Source organism: Fusarium mangiferae (assembly GCF_900044065.1).
Source record: "Fusarium mangiferae strain MRC7560 genome assembly, contig: FMAN_scaffold012, whole genome shotgun sequence".
Lineage (NCBI taxonomy): Eukaryota > Fungi > Ascomycota > Sordariomycetes > Hypocreales > Nectriaceae > Fusarium > Fusarium mangiferae.
In genome coordinates, this window is record NW_024573932.1 from 1,323,576 (window position 1) to 1,344,288 (window position 20,713).

At 49.5% G+C, this 20,713-nt stretch overlaps 7 protein-coding genes across 7 annotated transcripts; 3 read left to right on the forward strand and 4 right to left on the reverse strand.

The window, feature by feature from the left end:
• Positions 1 to 1,465: 1,465 nt before the first annotated feature.
• Positions 1,466 to 2,519, reverse strand: FMAN_08191 (uncharacterized protein; the record flags this gene model as incomplete). The annotated part of the gene is made up of 2 exons (XM_041821638.1): positions 1,466 to 2,070; positions 2,126 to 2,519. 2 exons carry the CDS (start codon positions 2,517 to 2,519, stop codon positions 1,466 to 1,468), a joined length of 999 nt encoding a protein of 332 aa, XP_041687398.1.
• A 664-nt stretch (positions 2,520 to 3,183) lies between these two features.
• On the reverse strand, positions 3,184 to 6,931 carry FMAN_08192 (K, P-type ATPase (mediates high-affinity potassium or sodium uptake); the record flags this gene model as incomplete). Its single annotated transcript, XM_041821639.1, has 10 exons — positions 3,184 to 3,802; positions 3,851 to 3,963; positions 4,017 to 4,484; positions 4,535 to 4,883; positions 4,935 to 5,332; positions 5,383 to 5,623; positions 5,679 to 6,220; positions 6,266 to 6,534; positions 6,597 to 6,670; positions 6,720 to 6,931. The coding sequence occupies 10 exons, from the start codon at positions 6,929 to 6,931 to the stop codon at positions 3,184 to 3,186; spliced, it is 3,285 nt and encodes a 1,094-aa protein (XP_041687399.1).
• A 2,573-nt stretch (positions 6,932 to 9,504) lies between these two features.
• FMAN_08193 (uncharacterized protein) lies at positions 9,505 to 10,566 on the forward strand (the record flags this gene model as incomplete). The annotated part of the gene is made up of 1 exon (XM_041821640.1): positions 9,505 to 10,566. The coding sequence occupies one exon, from the start codon at positions 9,505 to 9,507 to the stop codon at positions 10,564 to 10,566; it is 1,062 nt and encodes a 353-aa protein (XP_041687400.1).
• Positions 10,567 to 11,255: 689 nt separating this feature from the next.
• Positions 11,256 to 12,068, reverse strand: FMAN_08194 (uncharacterized protein; the record flags this gene model as incomplete). Its single annotated transcript, XM_041821641.1, has 1 exon — positions 11,256 to 12,068. The coding sequence occupies one exon, from the start codon at positions 12,066 to 12,068 to the stop codon at positions 11,256 to 11,258; it is 813 nt and encodes a 270-aa protein (XP_041687401.1).
• A 1,312-nt stretch (positions 12,069 to 13,380) lies between these two features.
• On the reverse strand, positions 13,381 to 14,577 carry FMAN_08195 (uncharacterized protein; the record flags this gene model as incomplete). The annotated part of the gene is made up of 1 exon (XM_041821642.1): positions 13,381 to 14,577. The coding sequence occupies one exon, from the start codon at positions 14,575 to 14,577 to the stop codon at positions 13,381 to 13,383; it is 1,197 nt and encodes a 398-aa protein (XP_041687402.1).
• A 1,818-nt stretch (positions 14,578 to 16,395) lies between these two features.
• Positions 16,396 to 17,700, forward strand: FMAN_08196 (uncharacterized protein; the record flags this gene model as incomplete). Its single annotated transcript, XM_041821643.1, has 1 exon — positions 16,396 to 17,700. One exon carries the CDS (start codon positions 16,396 to 16,398, stop codon positions 17,698 to 17,700), a length of 1,305 nt encoding a protein of 434 aa, XP_041687403.1.
• Positions 17,701 to 19,468: 1,768 nt separating this feature from the next.
• Positions 19,469 to 20,480, forward strand: FMAN_08197 (uncharacterized protein; the record flags this gene model as incomplete). The annotated part of the gene is made up of 2 exons (XM_041821644.1): positions 19,469 to 20,333; positions 20,392 to 20,480. The coding sequence occupies 2 exons, from the start codon at positions 19,469 to 19,471 to the stop codon at positions 20,478 to 20,480; spliced, it is 954 nt and encodes a 317-aa protein (XP_041687404.1).
• Positions 20,481 to 20,713: the final 233 nt, after the last annotated feature.

Genomic DNA, 20,713 nt, shown 5'->3' on the forward strand with positions numbered 1-20,713 from the left:
CTGTTGTTTAGAGGTTGACTGTAAGAGTGATAGGAGTTGATGCTCGTACGCTAAGACCAGAAGAGTTGCTTGCCTGCAGATGGGCTTGCGACATGGCCTCAAAGCTCCAAACAAGGGTGAACAGCACGGCCGGGCGTATTGAAAACATCAGACTTGGCCGACAATAGCGTCAAACAGGGCCCCAAAGAAGAATGTACCACCGTAACTGCCAACACCGGAAATAGAGTCCTGTACTCGAGCAAGTTGACAGAAATACTCAAGTGTACAACACTGTATGATTGTGTAATTATTTCCTGCATCTTAAAGGACACTCCTCTCCGTGGAATTTGTTATAGCCGCTCATCAACCCACGTGCATCAACGATGGTCGTTGAGAGTTTAAAAAGAGGCTCTTTAGAACAGGGGGCGAGAGCCAATCAGATGGGTCAGAGCTCCACGTGGAGAAGATCGTTCGCCCAGAGATAACCTCCCCGGATGCCAAGACATATCAATTACAGGGGTTATTGTGTCACTGCTTGAGACAGGTTTCTGAAGATCAAAAGGTTAACATGAATAAAGTTATTAAAGTTATTCTTTTTCTGCTTCTTGTTATATCCGTACCACGGTTGCGAATATCATGCAGGACTAAGAACGCGTGTATAGATGTCCCGGTGGCTACAGTGATCATGCTTAATCGCTATCTAACAATGGCAAAGACAGATTTATCTGTATCAGCGAGACTAAAGGGCCAATATCCCACATCGTCTCATCCATTTCAACCCGTCTCCCGCCAAGCTCTCGCCAAGGACCGCGCCACGACTCCTTCCCCCTCCCGTTGCAACATGAGCTTCTCGTACAAGCACGTTTCCTCCCCGCCAAGTCTACCGCTGACGATTCGAAGCTTTTTTACGGAGTACATCCTGTTCCTCGGTGCATGTGGTTCTTGGCTTTTAACAGCGGGAAAAGCATCCGGGATTTCCTTCGCCGACACTCGTTGGGGGTTGGTAGGAAACGGCCAGTAAAGTTCCAGCACTGACGACTCTATCTTGGCCTTTAACCTGCTTTTGTAATGGTGGTTCAGCTTCCTCGGTGATCGCCCTTTGTGGCCTGTCTGTTCTAGAAGTATCCCCGTCTTGGCTGGTGATATTGAGTTCATTGAGATGGGCTGGGGTTTGGAAAATTCTGCTAGTGTCAGGTTCTGGGAAGATGGCAAAAGATTCTCGATGAAATTCCGAACTTTGGTTATCTGGGCGATTTGCCAACCGCACATCTAACTATTCATGCATGGTCCGTTGCTATGGGGCCAGTGTATAGAGTAGTGAAGCGTGATGTATCTTCCAGACATTTTTGTTTGGCTTCCAGTGTAGCAGTCGCCTGTCGCCTTCCATAATTCCAGCCCAGTCCGATGGAGACGACGTCAAAGTTTCCTTGTCATTACTCCCCGTTACTAGTCTTGCTACCCAACCACAGGCTTCATTTTTTGGTCCTTACTTATTATCAAGATACCACTCAAAATCCATAAGTTCGTTCGATCTCTTCAAAAAATACCGGACCATCTTCCACGTTGTTGTCACCTGCTCTACCCAAGAATCGTCGCCTTCTTCGGGAGCCTTCACCTCAATCCAACCGTATTGTGATTGCTCAGCATCTATCGGTTCTCCCGGTCGATTGATCCATAGTCGAGCAACAAATTCGTGAGGGATGAATTCAGCAGAGGTAAGGCTTGCCCACCCACTTGATGGGAACATTGTCGTCCAAGGCTGAACCTCTGGCCACGATAATGCCCTAAATTCGATCTTCCTCGTCTCGGTCCAGTATCTAAACCCAGGCCATTTGCCTACACGCTGCAGACCACTTTGACTGCTGTATCCATGGGTGCTAATCCAAGGCGTATATCGCCAGTCTCTTGGGCTGACTTCTGGCCCATATTGCTGAAAGCTATCGATATGCCAGTCCGGACCACATACAGCTGAGGTCAAGGTAAACTCCTTGAGCATTGGGGTGCGCGGCCATATAGGTAACGAAGAATCGAATGGCATCTCAGCGAACGTCTGTTCCCTATCCTCTGGAAGAGCGTTACTTGTTTGAAGTACTGTAGTGATGTCAATATCTCTAGTCGGTTTTTGATCCAAGCGCGGGGGACGAACCTGGGGCTCCTCTTGGGTGACTAGGGTCTCCCATCTCGTAGAACATGCGCCGGATAGGAGGGCCTCCTGTTTCAGAGGATTCTGGCCCTCGCTCGCGGGAATAACCAACCCAGGGCTCCGTTATCACGAGTATGTCGCGTAGAGGGTCAAATCGACATACTTCTTGTCCACGTGTACATACCACCAAGTATCGTATTCTATCGCAAATTGCCTTAATTTCCAGACATGAATCGCGAACTCGGTTTAAATCTTCCTCATTTACTTGCATAAAGCCATTATTCGAGATCCATCCGCTAAGACTCTTTTCAAGGCATGCTGGGAGCGAGGGGATAGCAAATCTGATGATCATGATCTTGAGCTCGATGGGCAATCGTTCGAAAGGGAAATGATCCATGCCTGGGGTTTTATGGCACTCCAATCACAAGATGAAGCGTAGAGAAAGGAAGAAAGGACGACGCATGTCAAGAAGGGCGGTCAAATAAAGGAAAACAAGATTCTCTCCCTTCCGTTATGTAGAACCTTTGAGATTATGCCTGAAAGTATACTGAAAGGTTCGACGCCATTGTCAAATTGACCGAAACCTACCTTTCTGATCCCTAACTAGCTTGCAAATATTTGTATGCTATATGATTCGACCAAAACGAGTGTCATGAAGTGTAAACAGTGAGCCACATGTGTTACTTGCGGTTGAGACCTGTGGCCAAGAGTTTAAAATTATCACACTGAACTCAGCTACACAAACTTCTAGAACAAAGTTTAAAGACAAACCCAAATTCTCAAAGCCTCTTACGAATAGGCCCAGAGGAGCCAATAGGTCCGCTTCTGTGGCAACTAAAGTTCGACAGAAAAGGGATCACTGTTGGAATATCCCCCAAACTCCACAATATGCCCCAAAGAAAGCTCAGATGACATCACATAAAGGTGTCATTCTTTCTATAGAACTAGAATGATATATTCTTACTACTTACTTGTATCTCTAAAGGTTTACCCATGGACTAACAGCTATATTCTAGAGTGCCCACGCTGAAGCCAGGGACAGGCCAGAGGCGACACATCGTTTACCAAGCCAACTTAGCTAATATTCCATGAGGCCATCTTCTAACACCAAACTTGCGAGCCTCATCTAACAAAAGCTGAAAAATACCAAAGGCAAAGGGAAGAAACCAGTGCTCAACTGGTACAGGAGTAGTTCCCAAAACGGGCTGCAGAGGAGGGATGTACAGCCAGAAGATAGCCATAGCAAGCGAAAAGATGATAGCAGGGAACAGGTACCAGTTCTGCGTGTTCGGGTTGAACAGAGGAGGATGCTGAAAGATGCTGAGCCGACGGGTTCTAGTCGCCATCAGATTGAACCACTGCATCACAACAAGGTTGACAAAGTAGATAGACGATGCCTCATTTGTCTTGGCGAGGTAGTAGTCTGGATCGATACCAGCAGGGAGCTTTCCAAAGCTGAACCAGAGCTCGCTGAAGGGAATGCCTTGACGCTGGAGATACCAGAATGCCATGGCGAAGGAGGCAACTGTTTGGAGGACGCCGTTGACTCCGTAGGCTTGGAGGATGAGCTGCCAGTTGACGAGACGGTCCTTCTTGATGTTGCGTGGGGGACGGGTAAGGACGTCGGCTTCGGGCTTTTCGTAGGATAGCATTGTCGCGGCGGCGCAATCGGTGAAGCAGCTATTCGAGGTTAGTGAGTGTCGGGCTACAGGTAGCAGGGATACGTACCAGATGATGATCATCAGGAATGAGGACAGAGCTTGGGGTAAGCCAAAGGCGACAAAGGCCATGACGGGCCAGAACTCGGAGAAAGAGCCGGCAGGTAGGAGGTAGGAAATGACCTAGAATCAATGTCAGTCTGTGATCCTGTGTATAGAAGTGGTTCAAGACATACCTTCTTCAGATTGTCAAACACAACACGGCCATACTGCACAGCGATGATGATAGAAGAGAAAGTATCCAACAACACCATATCAGCAGCCTCCATGGCAATATCCGAGCCACTACCCATCGAGATACCAACATCAGCAGCTCTAAGCGACGGAGCATCATTGACTCCATCACCCGTCATGGCTACAACATTTCCCTTCTGAAACTCACGAACGATGCGGAGTTTTTGCTCCGGTGTTGTTCTCGCAAACACAATCTCCTCGTAGTGAGTAAGCGTCTTCCACTGATGCTCGTTAAGAGACATGAGTTCCGGGCCGCTGAGGACGATGGCACCAAGGTGGGAGACAGGTGAATCTTTGGTGTCCTCGGGGCTGTAACGCTGGAGGGCTGTGCTATCATCGACGGTTTGGGAGGTGACGATACCGGCTTCGCGGGCAATCGCTAGGGCAGTGAGGGCAAAATCACCAGTGACCTGCTAACTGTCAGCCTGGATCTTGTTAACCAGTGAGGGAGAGGATTTACCATGGCGATTCGGATGCCAGCACCGCGCAACGTGCTCACAACATGAGGAATGTCATGTCTCAATGGATCGACGATGGCGACCATTCCAACCAAGGTGAGGCCTGTGTTTGACTCCCGAGTGACTGCATGCTCAAACTCGCTCGTGTGCCGGTTCTTAGGAAGGTCGCTGCCCTTGACGGTCTTGCGAGCAAGCAACAAGCATCGTTTACCTTGTGAAGAGTATGTGTTCTTCAGCTGCTCCACCGTAGCCCGCATAGCAGAATTGAGAGGGATAGTCTCGCCATGTTCAGAGACATAGTGAGAGCAGCGACCGATAAGAACATCAGGAGCCCCCTTGATGGTCAAGAGACTAGATACGATGGTTAGAAGGCTCATAATCAGCGTTGCGGTGATTACTCACATATCGTCTGTGTTGAAAGCAGTCTCCTTGCTAAGCGTGAGAGCTACAGCCTCGGTCCTGGTGCAGGAAAAGCAACGAATCATGAACTTGTTCTTACTGTTGAAAGCCAGATCGTAGATCTTGTTCCAGCAAGCACGCAGGTAATCGACACTGCTGGGATCAACGAACTCGGCGAATCGGAGGACAGCTTGATCAGTCGCATCACCAAAGATCCTTCTGTCTGCCAGTGGAGCGTCCTTTGTAGCGGCATCAAACTCAGATGCATTGCAGAGGGCAGCTAGAGCACGAAGTTGGATGATCGGATGGGTAGAAGATTTAGACTGGCCAAACTTGCCACGAGCATTCTCGACAGTCATGTTGAGTCCTCCGACTGCGCAGTCAGAGACAGTCATCTTGGCCTATAACTTGTTAGAGCAGCTCAGGCATGAAGTAGGAGCGGGAGACTTGCTGTGGTGAGAGTACCGGTCTTGTCAGAGCAGACTACAGAAACGGATCCAAGTGTCTCCACGGTCTTGAGGGACTTGCAGAGGATCTTGTTCTTCTTCATGAGGTTGGCGGTGATGGTGAGACCAGCGGTGATGGAGATGGGAAGACCTTCCGGGATGAATGCGATGGCGACGCTGACGCAGTTGACGATGAGTGTCGGTACGTTGATGAAGTCGGGGTGTTTCTTTTTCAGGAATGCGCCCCTGTTGAAGGATGTTAGTACTGTCATGGGAGGATGAGGTGGTGGATGGGACGTACCAAATGATGCAGACAACAGCGATCATACTTATCATGATACTGGCAATGATGATGACAAAGTACAGTACCTCCTTCTCAAGCGTCGTCATCTGTACCTTAGGCTCGTTCGTCAAACTCGCGATACGTCCAAACACAGTTCTATCACCAGTAGCAACGACAATACCAGTGCACGAACCAAGGATACAGTGTGTACCTTGCAAGCCAATATTATGCGTCTCAAGGTAATTAGTATCAGTATGGTCGACAGTACCCGCCACAGGCTTTGACTCTCCTGTGAGAACAGAACGATCAAACTTGACGTCGGAAGACGCCTCGATCAAGCGAATATCAGCGGGTAGCTTGTTCCCCGCCTTGACTTTGATGACATCGCCTGGAACGATATCTGCAGCGTTGAGGTCGACGAGATTACCATCGCGAATAACATGACCCTCTTCGGGAAGCATATTCTTGATGGAAGACATGGTGCGTGATGTAGACCAGTCTTGAAACATGTTGAAAAGGGCTTGGATGAAGAACACGGCGAGGAGTACAATAGCGAGGGCCTTGAAGAATTAGCTTGTTGAATGATAGAGGATGGTCATACTCACGAGGTTGGCAACAGCAGGAGGATCACCCAATGGCTTCCACGATACAAAGACGAGGATGCAGCCAGTGAGAAGAATACTTCCAAAACCACCAAAGAAGTAGAGAAAGATGGTTCTGAACCAGTGCGTCTTGGCGGGAGATGGTGCATTTCTGCCATATTCGCGCTGTCTCCTCTCAGCTTGTTCGGTCGATAGGCCAGTGGTGGATGAAGTAGTGAGGCGTTTCTCAACGTCGAAGGGCGCGATGGTATGCCACTCGAGGTCCGTCAAAGCTACATGCGCATCGGACATTAGTACAAGTCAACTTTAGTAGAGCTACATAAGGATGCCTTACCTTTTGTAGTGACGTCCTTCGCCTTGGCTAGTTCAGCTTGTTCCTTGCCCTTGGACTCCTCGATGTTGAAGGAGCTGTCCAGACATCAGTACAATTACATCCTTTGTTCTCATTGCGACTTACACTGTGCGATAGGTGACAGGTAGAACAAGCGACGGATCAGCGCGATTTCTCGAGCCCGCTCGATGAATGCTCAACGAGTCCCTCGAGCGAGAGCGGGAGCGTCTACGAGAGCGTCGCTCACCATGACGCGAAACGCGACCAGCTTCGTCGTCATCGTTCCAGTGAATGCGCTCACCGACAAGCGCGGCGTCCTTTTTCTCGTCTTCAATCATGTTGAAGGTGAGAGGACAGAACAGGTTAACCAAGTGAGAACAGAAGAGATGTCAAGGGCAGTAACAGAGTAGAATAGAGTGGTAAAACGAGAGGAGAAGCTGGGAGAATGCGAGCCTTGATATTTGTTTTGACATGTGGGTAGCAGGATAATCGCTCATCATTTCCAGGAGGGTTCGCGTTAAGCGACGTCGTAAAGGCTGGCTGATGTATTTCGTATAAGTGAATCCATAGTAAAGGTACAATCCTCAGCTCCGCCTTTAATCCAACGTTCAAAGCAGGATTAGCGACTTTCCTCTTCTCTCGATCCCTTTTCTCCACAGGACCTGAATCAAGAGGCGTAGGGAACTTAAAAACCGGTGTCGATAAACGAGAAGGATGTGGAGTGCGCCCTCCTTGGTGTCATGATATTAGACCAGCCCTGGGAGTGTACCAATACGGTGGTTAAGTTATCAGCAACTTGGTGTTTCGTGCGTACACGATTGGCCATGTGGTTGGTCACCATGTGCACTGCCTCGATAGCTGTTTACGCTTAAACGAGTAATCCATGAGCTATGACGCGAAGGAATCGTGGGGAGTCTCTGGTCCTCGTGCACGAATATGCAGGGTGCAAGTGAGGGAATATCGAGGCACGTTTGACATTGGACGAAATCCTTAGCTGAGGAGGCGCAGCGTCGATCGGTCTAGGTAATCCGGTTCGGCATGTGCCTGAACTGGGCAACCTGTCGCGTATGTATGCAAGCTCAGTCTCACTAATGATGCAGCACAGACACAATGTGATCAATGCACTCCCACTGACAGAAATATGCATCGACACACAAAGAGCTAAGAGAAAACAAGCCTTTTCTTTCCGAGCAGGTGGGTGTACGGATATGGATATGGGTTGCAGCAAATGCAGGTTTTTGTCAATGGACCCCCTCCCTCTAGCCAGAATCTGGCAGCTCGCTAGCAGTGAGGAAACAAAGCCTGGATGAAATGAGGTATCCGAGATTTGAGACGCTAACAACGGGCGCAGCTGGCAGCCCAGTCACTTTGATTTGGGATTCAGAATTGGAGACTGGCCCTTTTAGAGGCTCGATTTACGACGTCTTGGCTGTGCGAGACAAGCTTTTTAGCGCCGGGTCCTAGCGTTCAGGGTCCCCGCCAGTGCAACGCTGTCACGGTCGTTTCGCAAGCCACTGGATTTTGGACAAGAGATTGCCATTCTATTTGCTGTGTCATATCATATCATGATAAAACATAATCGCGAGATTTAAACACGACGTTTGGTTTGTTCGGGGTACATTGATAGACGGGAACAGATGTAATCTTGTGGCAAAGCGCGATTAGCTTCTCGATGACCCAAGACAGACCAAACCAGTGCCTCAATGCAAACTCCCTGGGGTGCTTCAGAAACCCTCATTTCTTGCTCCTTTTCACAAGCCCTGGAAGAAAAAAGGTCATCTGGTGCAAACAAAGAGGGGAGTTCCGCCGTTGGTGGAGGATGAGGGATTTATCTTAGTCGTTGGCTTCTTTACGAGGGCTCATCAGGTACCGTCTTGTCATTTCTGAGCTTTGAGAATAGGGCTGTAGACTACCCCAGTACAAGCCGATGTTTAGCTCGCGTGGGCTATTTAATCCCCGACTCCATCGCGCTAGGGTGTCAGATTCGGCTGGCGGCCTCCAGCAAGCTCCATTCTGCGCAGAAATTACAGACAAAGACCAGTTTCTGACGAGTTTTCTTTTGCAAGTCTTGAGTTTGGGAGCGTAATGGTTATGTAATGTGTGTTTTCAGAGGGTATTGAAGCCTTTGAGGTCAGGCAAAGACAATCTCCACGCGACGTGATGGATCTTTTGGGGCTTGACTAAAAAACCAGGAGGTCAAATTCCCAAGGAGTCGGTGAGCACGTGTAGTGTTCCAAGCATGACTTCGGTGTCAGCTAAGTCCTTTGGGAACAGCTCTTGGGTGTAACCAATACACAGCAAACGGTTTTGCTACCCTGATTGTCCAACGGATATGTGCGATTAAGTGGCTGCTTCGTATCCCCCCTTGCTAGGTCTAGGGTAATGCGTTGTAAGCTTTTGAACTGTTCTTGAAAACAAGACCATCAATTAGTTATTCTTTAAATAGTCAAAGAGAACAATGTTCTCGGTTCTACCTATCGCACGTTAGCCAACATTATGCTAGCTTTTTCTGTGAGCAGCCTCTATCATCTCGCGAAGTTGTCAAACGCATTGCCAACTTCGTCTGGGGTTTTTGTGTTGCACTGGAACTCATTATCGATAAGCCTATCTTATCATCAAAATCCCATGCGTGACGTCACATCATAACGGCCAATTCTCTCCATCATCAGCTTCACATGATGAGAATACAAAAGGTGCACTCTCGCCCTCATCGTTTCCGTTGAACTCTGCCACCCCGCGGGATTTGGGGTCTGTCCAAGATCCAACCAATCCCAACTCCCAATTGCTCGCTCACCACCCCCAAAACTCCTCCCTCCCCCACGGCGGGGCTCCTCCGGCCTCGGCTTCAACGTAAAAGACGAGCTGTGATTGGCCCTTTTTGCTACAAAACGGTCTTCTTTCCGATGTCATCATGCTGCCCATCATGCGCTCATCTCCACGCTTCGGCATCCGTACATATACCTCCCGCTCCCTGCAAACTCCCCTCTCACGTAGATTCATCTCCAATTCTTATTCACAACTGCCCGCCATGAAGCTCCTCTACCCAACATCCCTCAAACTCGACATCCAGAGCCTCGAGGGCTTCTCCGTCGACCTCTTCCCCTACGACGTCAAGAAGACCATCCCCGAAGAGCACGTCGACGCCGAGATCCTCGTCACCTGGACAAACACAGCCGAGAACCTAAAAGACGCCGCAAAGCGCCTCACAAAGCTCCAATGGATCCAATCCCTCGCCGCTGGGCCAAATGATGTTCTGGGTGCTGGGTTCGATGCCTCCAAGATTAAAATCACAACGGGCTCGGGTCTGCACGATCACACTGTCGCTGAGCACGCGCTGGGTCTGCTGCTCAACGCCGCGCGCCGCTTCTACGAGATGCGCGATTATCAACTTCAAGGAAAATGGCCCGGCCATTTGGGCGGTCCTCAGCCAGATAGACCCAAGAATGCATTCACGACACTGCGTGATGCGCGTGTTCTCATCTGGGGCTTCGGCAACATCGCAAAGACCCTCACCCCGCAGCTCGTCGGCCTCGGCGCCGAAGTTCGGGGCATTGCGCGCCGAAAAGGTGTTCGCAATGGAATTGAAGTCTACAGCGAAGACGACCTCGACGCACTCCTTCCCGAGACCGACGCTCTCGTCATGATTCTGCCAGGCTCTGACTCCACGCGTAATGTCCTCAACGCTCAGCGCCTGAAGCAATTGCCCAACCACGCGTGGGTCGTCAACGTGGGGCGCGGTACGTCTGTGGACGAGGATGCTCTTGTCGATGCGCTTGAGAAGAGAGAGATTGGCGGTGCGGCGCTGGATGTTTTCGAGACTGAGCCTCTTCCTGAGCCGAGCAGGATCTGGAAGGCTCCTAATACTATTGTGTCACCGCATGCGGCTGGTGGAAGACCTCAGGGTGCGGAGGGGCTTATCGCTGATAACCTAAGACGGTTTAGGGCGAAGCAGGAGTTGAAGAACCTCATTTAAAATAGAATAGACAATAAAACAAATACTTCAAGGCAGTCATGATAAGTTTAGATTGAATATGCAGTGCCTGAAGCTTGTATTTTGTAGACAGAGCCCAAGATCCAATTGATGAGGGCATTCGCGATAAATCCGTGACCCCACATTTCTGTCATGAGACGCAATTCGCAGGCACTTCTCGTTTTGTGGACTGGAAATCTCTCAACAAAACATCAGAAGCTCAAGAAACTGCAAATATTAGCTTATGCAACAAGAACATGTATCGGACCTGAGTATACTCCAAACAAGTCCTCAACCAGGCCATAGCATAGCTTAAAGACCAGGGGTTGGCTGAGATGAGTAAGAGTAAAGAAGATCCTCAGAATACCTTGACTCTAATCACTATCATACAGCCTGAAGTATGAGACTACTAGATTAATTCAAGCAAGCGTCACATGAAAGTCGAAAGGAAGAGAATTGAGTGATCGGCCGATCTATTGACTATAGAAAAAGAAATCAAAAGCAAACTGCAAGTCTGAAAACGAATGTCTAGTACAAGTTCAAATCTCCATCATGATATCCCGAGTCGAGTTATCATGCCGTCCCAATTACTTTTCGCGCTGTATCAAGCCCAGCCAAGATTCAACCATCCAAGGCTGAATCTTGAGCATTCTCCGGTGTTCCTCATGGAAGTGTCAGTGAGGAGTTGCCGCTTAGTTGCGCTTCTCTCCGTTGTTGCCAGCGTTGTTGTTGGCCTTCTCACCAGTAGAAGCCTGATCCTTGCCACTGTCCTTATTTTCAGTCTTGGTGCTGCTCTTGTTATCAGCCTGCTCCTCAGAAGGAGCCTCTCCGCGGGGCTCATCATGAGTAGGAGTAGTGGTAGGAACATTGGCAGCAGGGCACTCCTTAGCAAAGACGTAAAGCTCGTCGTCACGGCGAGGAATCTTGGAAGGCGCAACGTTGTACAGCTTGCACACAGGCTCCGAAGCATCAGCAGGAAGACCAAACAGGAAACTCTGGCACGACGCCTGAGCATCACAAGCATCCTGACACTTCTCCGCAGTCTTGGCACTAGGCGTAGCAAAAGGCTGAATCTTGCTGTTGCTAGCCCCCGTAGGCGCAGTGTTGCAGACCAGATCCCTCGCAGCCTTGGTCTTCACCTCACCGCGCGGCTTATCCTGCGTAGGCTTGGTGTTGGGCACAGCCTTGTCGGAGCAGGCCTTATCAAAGACATACAGGTTGTTTCCCTGGTTGGGGACCTGGGCTGCAGGGACGGAGTAGAGCTTGCAGGTGGGAGCCTTGGCGTTGGCGGGCAGGCCGAAGAGGAAGCTCTTGCAGGAGGAGTTGGCAGCGCAGAGCTTCTGGCAGGCCTGGGCGGTGGAGGCAGTTGGGGAGGAAAGGGGTTGGATTTTGGCGGAGGAAGTGGCGGAGGGTGCGACGTTGCACTGCTGAGAGCGGGTGTCGAAGGGATGGGCGAGGATGGCAGTGGCCATTGAGGCGGTGAGCATGGCGATGGTGGTCTTCATGATGAAAGATGGTTGGAGTTGAACTTGAACTTGAAAGTTGAAGTGAGTTGAAAGAGTGTTGAGAGTGTGTTGAGAGAGTGCGATTGAAGTGATTGTGTTGATGAGTAGAAGGTCAGTCTTTGTCGAGATTTCATGAAACACTTTATACCTTTCGAGTCGATCATATTCGCTGATCTCAACGACAGCATTGTTCCGCAACTCCTCATGACCGCGTCAGCTATTTCCGTAACGACTTGAAGATCAGACGCTTTGGCCTGCTGGAGTTTACAGCATCGCAGTCTCAATGGCAATGCAACTCGAAGCTGGAGCCACGTCCACATCATTCATGCAAGCAGTGCGGTTGCTGATAGTCCCGAGCTTACGTGCCCCATTATGAGTTCACCAAAGTACATCGTCCAGAGTTACATGGCACAGAAAGCCTGATCCTAGTTGCTCAGCCAGTAGGAGTGCCCTTATTCAGAGCATGACGAATTTTGTGAGATACTAGCAATGTCATTGCTATGTTTACTACCAGCTCCATTCGGACTAAACTTGTCAGTGGACGGGAAGTTCCGTCGTTCATTACGGCTGTGAAGAGATGATCGCAGGATGCTTACCAGCATTAGGCCGATCCCCCCACATGCCGTTGAAACAAATCACCCGGAACCCAGGAGGTTGGATGAATTTCTCTAGGTTTGCGCTAAAAGCTTGTTCGTGGATTCAAGGCTTGCAGTAGCCGCGTGGAGTCAGCGGCTGAGGCTCTGCATAAGCAAATATTCAAGTTATGAATAGAACATGGATACTAGTCACGGCTTGAGCATCGTCACACTCAACGTAGGAATTGCTGGGATATTCAATGATTTTGGTACTTGGATTGCTTGCCATTAGTCGCACTTAGCCTGTCGAGTTCATATCAATAGGTAGCTAGACATCACCCGTAGACAGGATTGTATACCCAACCAGGGCCAACCTTGATCTTGTTCACCATGCAGCCCAAACTTGGTGAACAAAGACCACGAATTAACAGCTCCCGGGTAGTTTTTCAAATGAGCCTTGGATATTATTCTGCTTATTCTATGTGGCTGTGCATTTCTGTTTCTTCGATCCACTCGACGTGAAACATCCGGCGTCTAAACTACTGCATACAGTGCGCCCCAAAAAACGTTTCGACCAAGCCCGCATAAACATCCACGTCATCGGCACCAAAGCTCAACAACCTGGTCCGATTTGCCGACACTAATACCTACAGTTTCTAAGGTTAAGCATGCCAATTGGTTTGAAAGAACATTTGTTAGGTTACCTTGGTAGTTATGGCATCTACTACTCCCCCTATTTACAAGAATGAATCCTCAGCTTCTTTAAATCTGGCTATAATCTCCCTGGTGGCTTGCAGTGGCAGGGCCTCTACCGTCCGGCCCATATTGCCCGTCATTGTCTCAGCCATACAAAGTGCATTGTATATAGCCTCTTCTGTAGCATCCGCTGCTGCTTCAAACAAGCCGTTGATGGTCTTGTTGTTGGTTGCCTCTACATCAATCAGCTCAGGTTTGAACGGGTCAATGGTCTTGGGCTGGCCAGCGACTGTCTGCACGGGTATCTCAGCAGCTGTGGAAAACGCGAGGAATAGATCTCCCGAAGGGCTGTGAGCATAGCTGCCCACGCGCGCAAGGCCCATGGTCGCTCGCTTGGCTAGCCGCTGGAGCTGGCCAGGAAGAAGCGGTGCGTCCGTGGCAAGTATGACGATGATGGACCCGTCCTTTTTGTCCTTTGCGTCGTTGTACGCTTTGTCGTGAGCAACGGCGGCTTCGTCTTTTGCCCTTTTCTTTTGCAGGATCCGCCCGACGGGGACGCCTGAGATGTGCAGATGCTGGAGCCTTCCATAGTTGGCCTGGACAAGAGCGGCAACTGTGTACGACGTGTCGTTTTGCCCAGGCACGATTCTACTGCTGGTCCCGGTGCCACCTTTACCTCCGTGGCATAGCATACCTGTCCCGCCGCCCACGTTGCCCTCGGCAATAGGCTCATCGGAAGCATTGGTGATAGCGTGCACAACGTGTTCCGGCGTCACGGCGAACTGTCTCAGATCGTTGAGATGCCCGTCAAACGTCTCAGCGACAACTGGCAGTAGGAACCAATCGATTCCCTCCTCGCCTTTTCCGTAATGCTCAATTGCGTACTTGTAGATGCCGGTATAACATGGCCCAACGGCAAAGCTGTTGGTGATGAGAATGGGCGAGTGCAAGAGACCGCTTTCTTCGATCCAGTGTGTCCCAGTCATTTCTCCAGATCCGTTGAGACGGAAGACGCCGGCATGGCAGGCTTTGTGGAACCAGTCTTTCCGAGGGAGGATGGTGGTTAGTCCCGTGTTAATTTGCCCACTCTCGTCACGGATAGTGGTCGTATGGGCAAGGACACCGGGCACGTCTGTGATGCCATTCTTCGGACCAGGGGACATAAAGCCAAGATGTGCCTCTGGTATGACATCGCGGAGCCTGCCGCGGGGTTGCTGATGGGATGTATTGGCTGCCATTATTTTAGAGATTCGTATTCTGGCCCTTTTATGCAATGATCCACTAAGCCACTATGTAAGTCTTGATACAGGAGTGTAACTGTTTCCCTCTATTTATGAGCTGGATGAAAAAGATATAGAGGTTTTGCTGCGGTGTTTTCTGAATTTCGGCATGAGTCACATCGATCCATTAATTTCCTGCTAATCTTACTTACAGTCCAAAAGAGAAGGTACCAAGTTGGATAATACTACATAGAACCTGGAGCCGGATCACGTGGAGGTTAGTAATTGCGCAGGATTTATTCACCACCACTTTTATCAGAATGCATGGTGCTAATTAGCAGGGCATTGTGCTCGAAGGAGCTGCCTTTTCTCAAAATGGAAGAGTCATCTGATATTCTACCCCTCTTTGAGAGATAAGCTAGATTGCATCAGAAATGCCTCAGCCAGACAGATCAATCAATCGATCAACGGTTAAACAACTCTTAATCTAACCACCAAGGGAGAGGGGTCTTATTAGATCATGGCATTCAGCGAACAAGCCGGTCAATGACCATAGCTTTGATGTTTCTCTCCCGGCCGGCGGATCATCCCACTTCCCGCTCCGGCATTAGCTTCAGTGACAAGCTTTCGGGATATAAATAGATTTCGGCACTTTTCACCAATAGACGCTCTTGTATTTTCTTCAGATGAAACGGAAGAAAGATTTTACCGAGCTGACTTGTTTGGTGTTTCTGTTGGGAGAAATGGATGTCAACTGTCAAGATGCAGGGGTTTAGCGCGAAGACCTCAACATTGAGGCTAAGAGTGGCTGAACGTTTCAAAACCCGAGTTGACCATTTATTTCGAAGTAGCTCAGAAAGAGCTTACGAATTCGAAGAGTGTGAGAGTGGAAGTTGGGTTCGGTAGAGCAGAAGCCTGCATGAATCTGAATCAATAGTTCACAATAGACTTTATGATGATTCGACAATTTGTCTGAAAATCGGAAATAATGGGCTATCGGGCGTGTAGGTACCACGGCTCATAGGTGTATTGTGGCCGACGAAATGACCAATTTCGGGATCGAGATCAAAATCCGGATGAATGATGAGGCCATCGAAAGAGCGCTTCCGAACTACTCCTGAGAAGCACCAGTCGATACAGGATCTCACGGAAACCAAGCCGAGAGGATTATCCAGCTGAATGAAGAACATGAGGAGGAGCATCTCATAGTTGGCCCTGAACTCTCGAGAGTCACTCGTCACAAAGAGCGAGTGACACGAGATTGAATTGCAGACCTCATCCTTCCCCATCGGGTCGAGGGGGAAGCCAGCTGTTCCGTAAATCGTCGAGATCCTCATCGACAACGAAACTCGGGTCTCAAGGAGCGAATGCAGATTAGACTTCTTCCCATTCGCCGCCGTGACCTCTGCTACGATTCCAAAAGCTCAGCCAGCCACAAGACTTGTCCGTCTTCATCGAAGCTAGATGACGGAACTCCTAAGCCTGGGTCCGTCGACAAGATGCTTCTTTCCCACATCACGATTCTCAATCTGAAAAGTTTGGGCCTTAGCTTCCAGACTATTGATTTCAGATTCATGCAGACTTCCATACTGAGGGTCTTTGTACAGAGAATAGCGTGACAAACGCGTCACTCAGAGAAGACTCCCCTCAACTGCATTGACAAACGGCGGTAGATGGTCGAACTCTCGAGGATAAATACTGGACTTCTTTCCCATCAATCTCAAGTTTTCTCATCACAGCATCAAACATTCTAACAACACTCTCGTTCATCTTCACCACACTCTTTCAACCACACTCTTTTAACTTTCTCAATCTCTTCAACAGACTCAGCTCAAAATGAAGTACTCTCTCACCCTCCTTTCCCTCTCCATGGCCTCCGCCATGGCAAGCCCCTTTGCCTCCACCACCCCAAAGTGCAACATCGCCCCCAGCGCCTCTTCCAACCGCAAGGTTCAGCCTTACCATACCGGTAAAGCCGACACCGCCATCGACTGTCAGACCTTCTGTGCCTCCGATGACCACTGCAAGAGCTTTGCCTTTGGTCTCGTCAAGGGCCACTCGCAGCCTACCTGTCTCCTCTTCAAGGTCTCAGCTTCCGAAGTTCCTGCTCGCAAGGACGGTCTTCACGTCTTTGATAAGCAGTGTGCTGCTGATCGCGTTCCTACCTCTGCGCCTACTACCTCTGAGCCTTGGGGTACCGTGCATAAGAAGGTTCTTGTTCGCCGATCTTTGAAGTGCAACTGTGCTGCTTCTGGTTCTGCTAGCAGTGATGTCGAGCCGTTCAAGACTACCACTGCTGCTACTGCTAAGGACTGCCAGACTCTTGCCGAGGCGGACTCTTCTTGCCAGAGTTTCCTGTATGGTCTTCCTAGCGGATCAAGCACTCCTGTCTGCAAGCTTTACAAGGTTGCTGCTGCCAAGGTTCCTGCTCGCGCCGACACTCTCTTTGTCTTTGACAAGGGCTGTTCTTCTAAGCAGGTCCCTACTACTCCTCCCACTGAGGACGCTCCCCGCGGTCTCGTCGGTACTGCCAAGGCTACCAAGGTCCAGAAAGCTGCGCCCAAGGTCACCAAGGCTGCTAAGGTGAAGGCTGAGGAGCAGAACAACGACGCTTACGAAGTTTCCAACCCCAAGCCCAAGAGCACCAAGGTGCAGAAGCCCAAGGCTAAGGCTACCACGGTTGCCAAGGTTGAGGACGACAACACCCAGTACGCTCAGGTTGAGGATGACTCTGTTAAGCACAAGGCCAAGGCTACCAAGGTTGAGAACAAGCAGCCCAAGGCCACCAAGGTCGCAAAGGTCCAGAAGAACGAGGACAAGTCTGGCAAGACTGAGGCCAAGGTCACCAAGGTTGAGAACAAGCAGCCTAAGGCTACCAAGGTCCAGAACAGCAAGCCCCAGGCCACCAAGGTTCAATACAAGGACGATACCAAGAACACCAACAACAAGGACACCACCAACGAGAACAAGAACGTCAAGGCCGACAGCCCCAAGACCCTCGCTACCAAGGTCCGCAACAACGAGCACCAAGCCACCAAGGTCCAGGCTGTTGAGCACCAGGCTACCCAGGCCGAGGGTAAGAAGTCTGCTTGCAAGACCACCAAGGGCTCTGTTGCCCAGCCCAAGATCACCCAGGCTTAGAGGGAACCCCTTTGAGGAGGAAGTGACTGTGTCAAGTTTGCTCTGTTGAAGAGCTTCATTTCTTTCTGTCTTGATCACATGGTCTCCGTTGCTCAGCCTGCTCGTCATTCCTGGCTTCCTGAGCGACGACAGGCTTTGTCTCTGTTGACCATCATTTTCCTTTCGTATCTATCTGCTTCATCTTCTGTACTCTTATAATGTTTACATAGATTCGAGCTATATAGTTTTTCAATAACATACATTTCCTTTTCAACCTTGCCGCGCGCTTTTGACAACAGATTTGATCATTAGACATTAATTGGGGACGAAGATGCATTTGCATAGTGGGCAGTCGACGTGGTGTTCTTTGAACCAAGAGTCTAGGCATCTGGTATGGAACACGTGCTCGCATGTTAACCGACGTACATCCTCCTCATCCCCCAGAGTCTCAAGACATACAGCACTGCATAGCAATCGACGTTAGCTTGACTCTAAATTTATAGCATTTTGACGCACCATATCTCTGCCAGGCTGATTTCTGTTGAGCTCACGCTTGATTGCTTTCTAACATCCTTGTACTTGATGGATGGATTCGCTCGGTTTAGCGTCTGCAGGTTATGTCGCTGTATGGGCGTTCGCTGTCTCGGCGGTACGCGAATGACAGTCATCCGAGGATTTCGACGGATATTACAGCTTCGGAACTTTAACAAGATACTTGGGCAAGTCAACCTCAACTGGCGTGCAAGCTGGTCAGTGCGACCTACATGATGATGGCGAGTATGACAAGAGTTCCACCGAATAAGAACCAGGGTAAGTTCACGCTCGAAGCCCTGTCGTCGTAGCTTTAGCCTCAAGTCCGTACTTCCGGAAACGTTTCGTGGGAGAGTTCATCGAAGGACTTACATCGAGGGCCCTTTACATGTGAATATCTGCAAAGGTCGACCGCATTCACGATCCGAGACGGGTAGACATGCCTCGGTTAAACAATTTCCTAGGTTTTGACTGATTGTCGGATAATCTAGAGCGGATGTTAAACGCCAAGGTATTTCATCAAAGCATTGGCATTTGCCTAATGACAGTTCAGACCAGCAAAGATGTGAACAATGAGAAAAAGATAACAAGATAACAAGATAGCAGTGATGGAAAGGGTGAGTATGAAGAGAAATATGCTGTTCAAATCATGCTGAATTGATACGGATATTGCCCATCTTTCAAGGGATGCCGAGAATAAGATCCAACTGACAAGACCAGCCAAGCACAGTAGCACTCTTTTGCACTGCCACTCTGACCCTCGCTAAACCCAACCCGGACACTAACCACCAGCCAAGAACCCATCACCCAACGTCGTCATCACCCATCAAAACCCTTCAAAACAGGCCGAAAATAAAGGGTACAGACCCTGAGATCATTCCTTGACGCGTATATGCCAGTTCGTCTAGAACACGAAGTATTGTTTCAGGATTCCATCGTGTGCTCATCGTATGGACTGTTAATATACATATACAAAACATGACTGGGTTCGTCGTATAAATGTGGATCGCCAAGTTCACTCCTGAGGATGCCAAGTCGGCTTTGTTCAAGTTATCCGGTAGTTGCGTGTACGCGGTGAACAAATTTTCTCTTTCTCCCTTTTCAATCAGCAAATCAAATCAATCATTCAGTTGAATAGGATATGGTTAAGGTTTAAGCATACTGATCAAACTCTAGGGGCTGGCCAGCTTTATCTGACACTGAATTTCAGCTCTGCCCAATTCCCCTCCCCCCTCCCTTTTCCCTTGTCACTATCATCATGGGTCTTGACTTTGGTCAGGCCATTGGCACTGCCTGTGCGACATTCGCCGTCACAAACGTCGACGACATTTTTGTTCTTGTCGCTTTCTTCGCTGAGGCTACGACGAGTCGGTCGCTCACGCCTGTTAAGATTGCCATCGGACAATATGTCGGCTTTACAGTAATTGTTGCTGTGAGCATGATTGGCTATGGCGCGTCGCTACTCATTCCTGCCGAACCAATTGGTTTTCTCGGCCTCATACCAATATTGCTGGGTATATGGCGGATTCTGAGCTATATCTTCAGCAAGGATGAGGACGAAGAGGAGGCTCTAGATCAAGAGTTGACGGCTGCCGATGGGTTCAAGAGTGTTTTCAAGGTCGCTTCCATTACTGTCATGAACGGCGCCGACAATATCAGCACGTACATCCCCCTCTTCGCAGAAGCAAAAGCTGGAGAACTAGCGATATATATCGTCGTTTACTACATCATGCTTGGGGTATGGTGTTGCGCAGCATACCTCATCATGCGGCAGAAGCATATTTTACACATTGCTCAGAAGTATGCCCGAAGGTTGGTGCCGTTCCTGTATGTCGGTCTCGGAATCTTCATCATCGTCAACTCGGAGTGTTATCCCTGGGCTATTGAGGAGATTGACGATGACATTGCTTCACATCCTGGCAAGATCGTCATGGGAGTCACGACTGCTGGTTTGTTGGCGACCTGCATTAGTGCCATGCTTTGGAGGAAGTTGAGCCAGAGATCGGAGGAAGTTGTGGTCGACGATGCATCCTCTGCTACCCATGGTCAACGGGGATCACAAGAAGGAGGACAAGATACCGCGCAGCAAGTTGGAGAGCAATCTGAAGCTTCCAGAGACACAGGTAAGGCTCAAGACTCTCCTTGTACGCCAGTACTAGAAGTTGACTGATAGGAAACTAGGTGACGTCGATGGTCCTACGAACAAAACCGGAGCGCAAATCAGGAATGTCCCCATCGATGATCCCAGAGAGGGAGGCTCAGCGGTATAAGGACCATTGCAGATAAATATATGACTCTAGCAGGAGGTAGCACCTGGTCTGGCATCAGGTTATCCTTAATAATACCATTTCCTTCGGGACATCGTCATTTACAAAAGCCACTACAAAACGTCCAATCCACCGAACGACCAAGGGTGAACAAGCTCAGCAAAGCTACCGTCATTGTGCAGAATTTCTGCCCTCAAGTGCATTCGCAGAACGCCCCCACTCGACGCCATATTCCT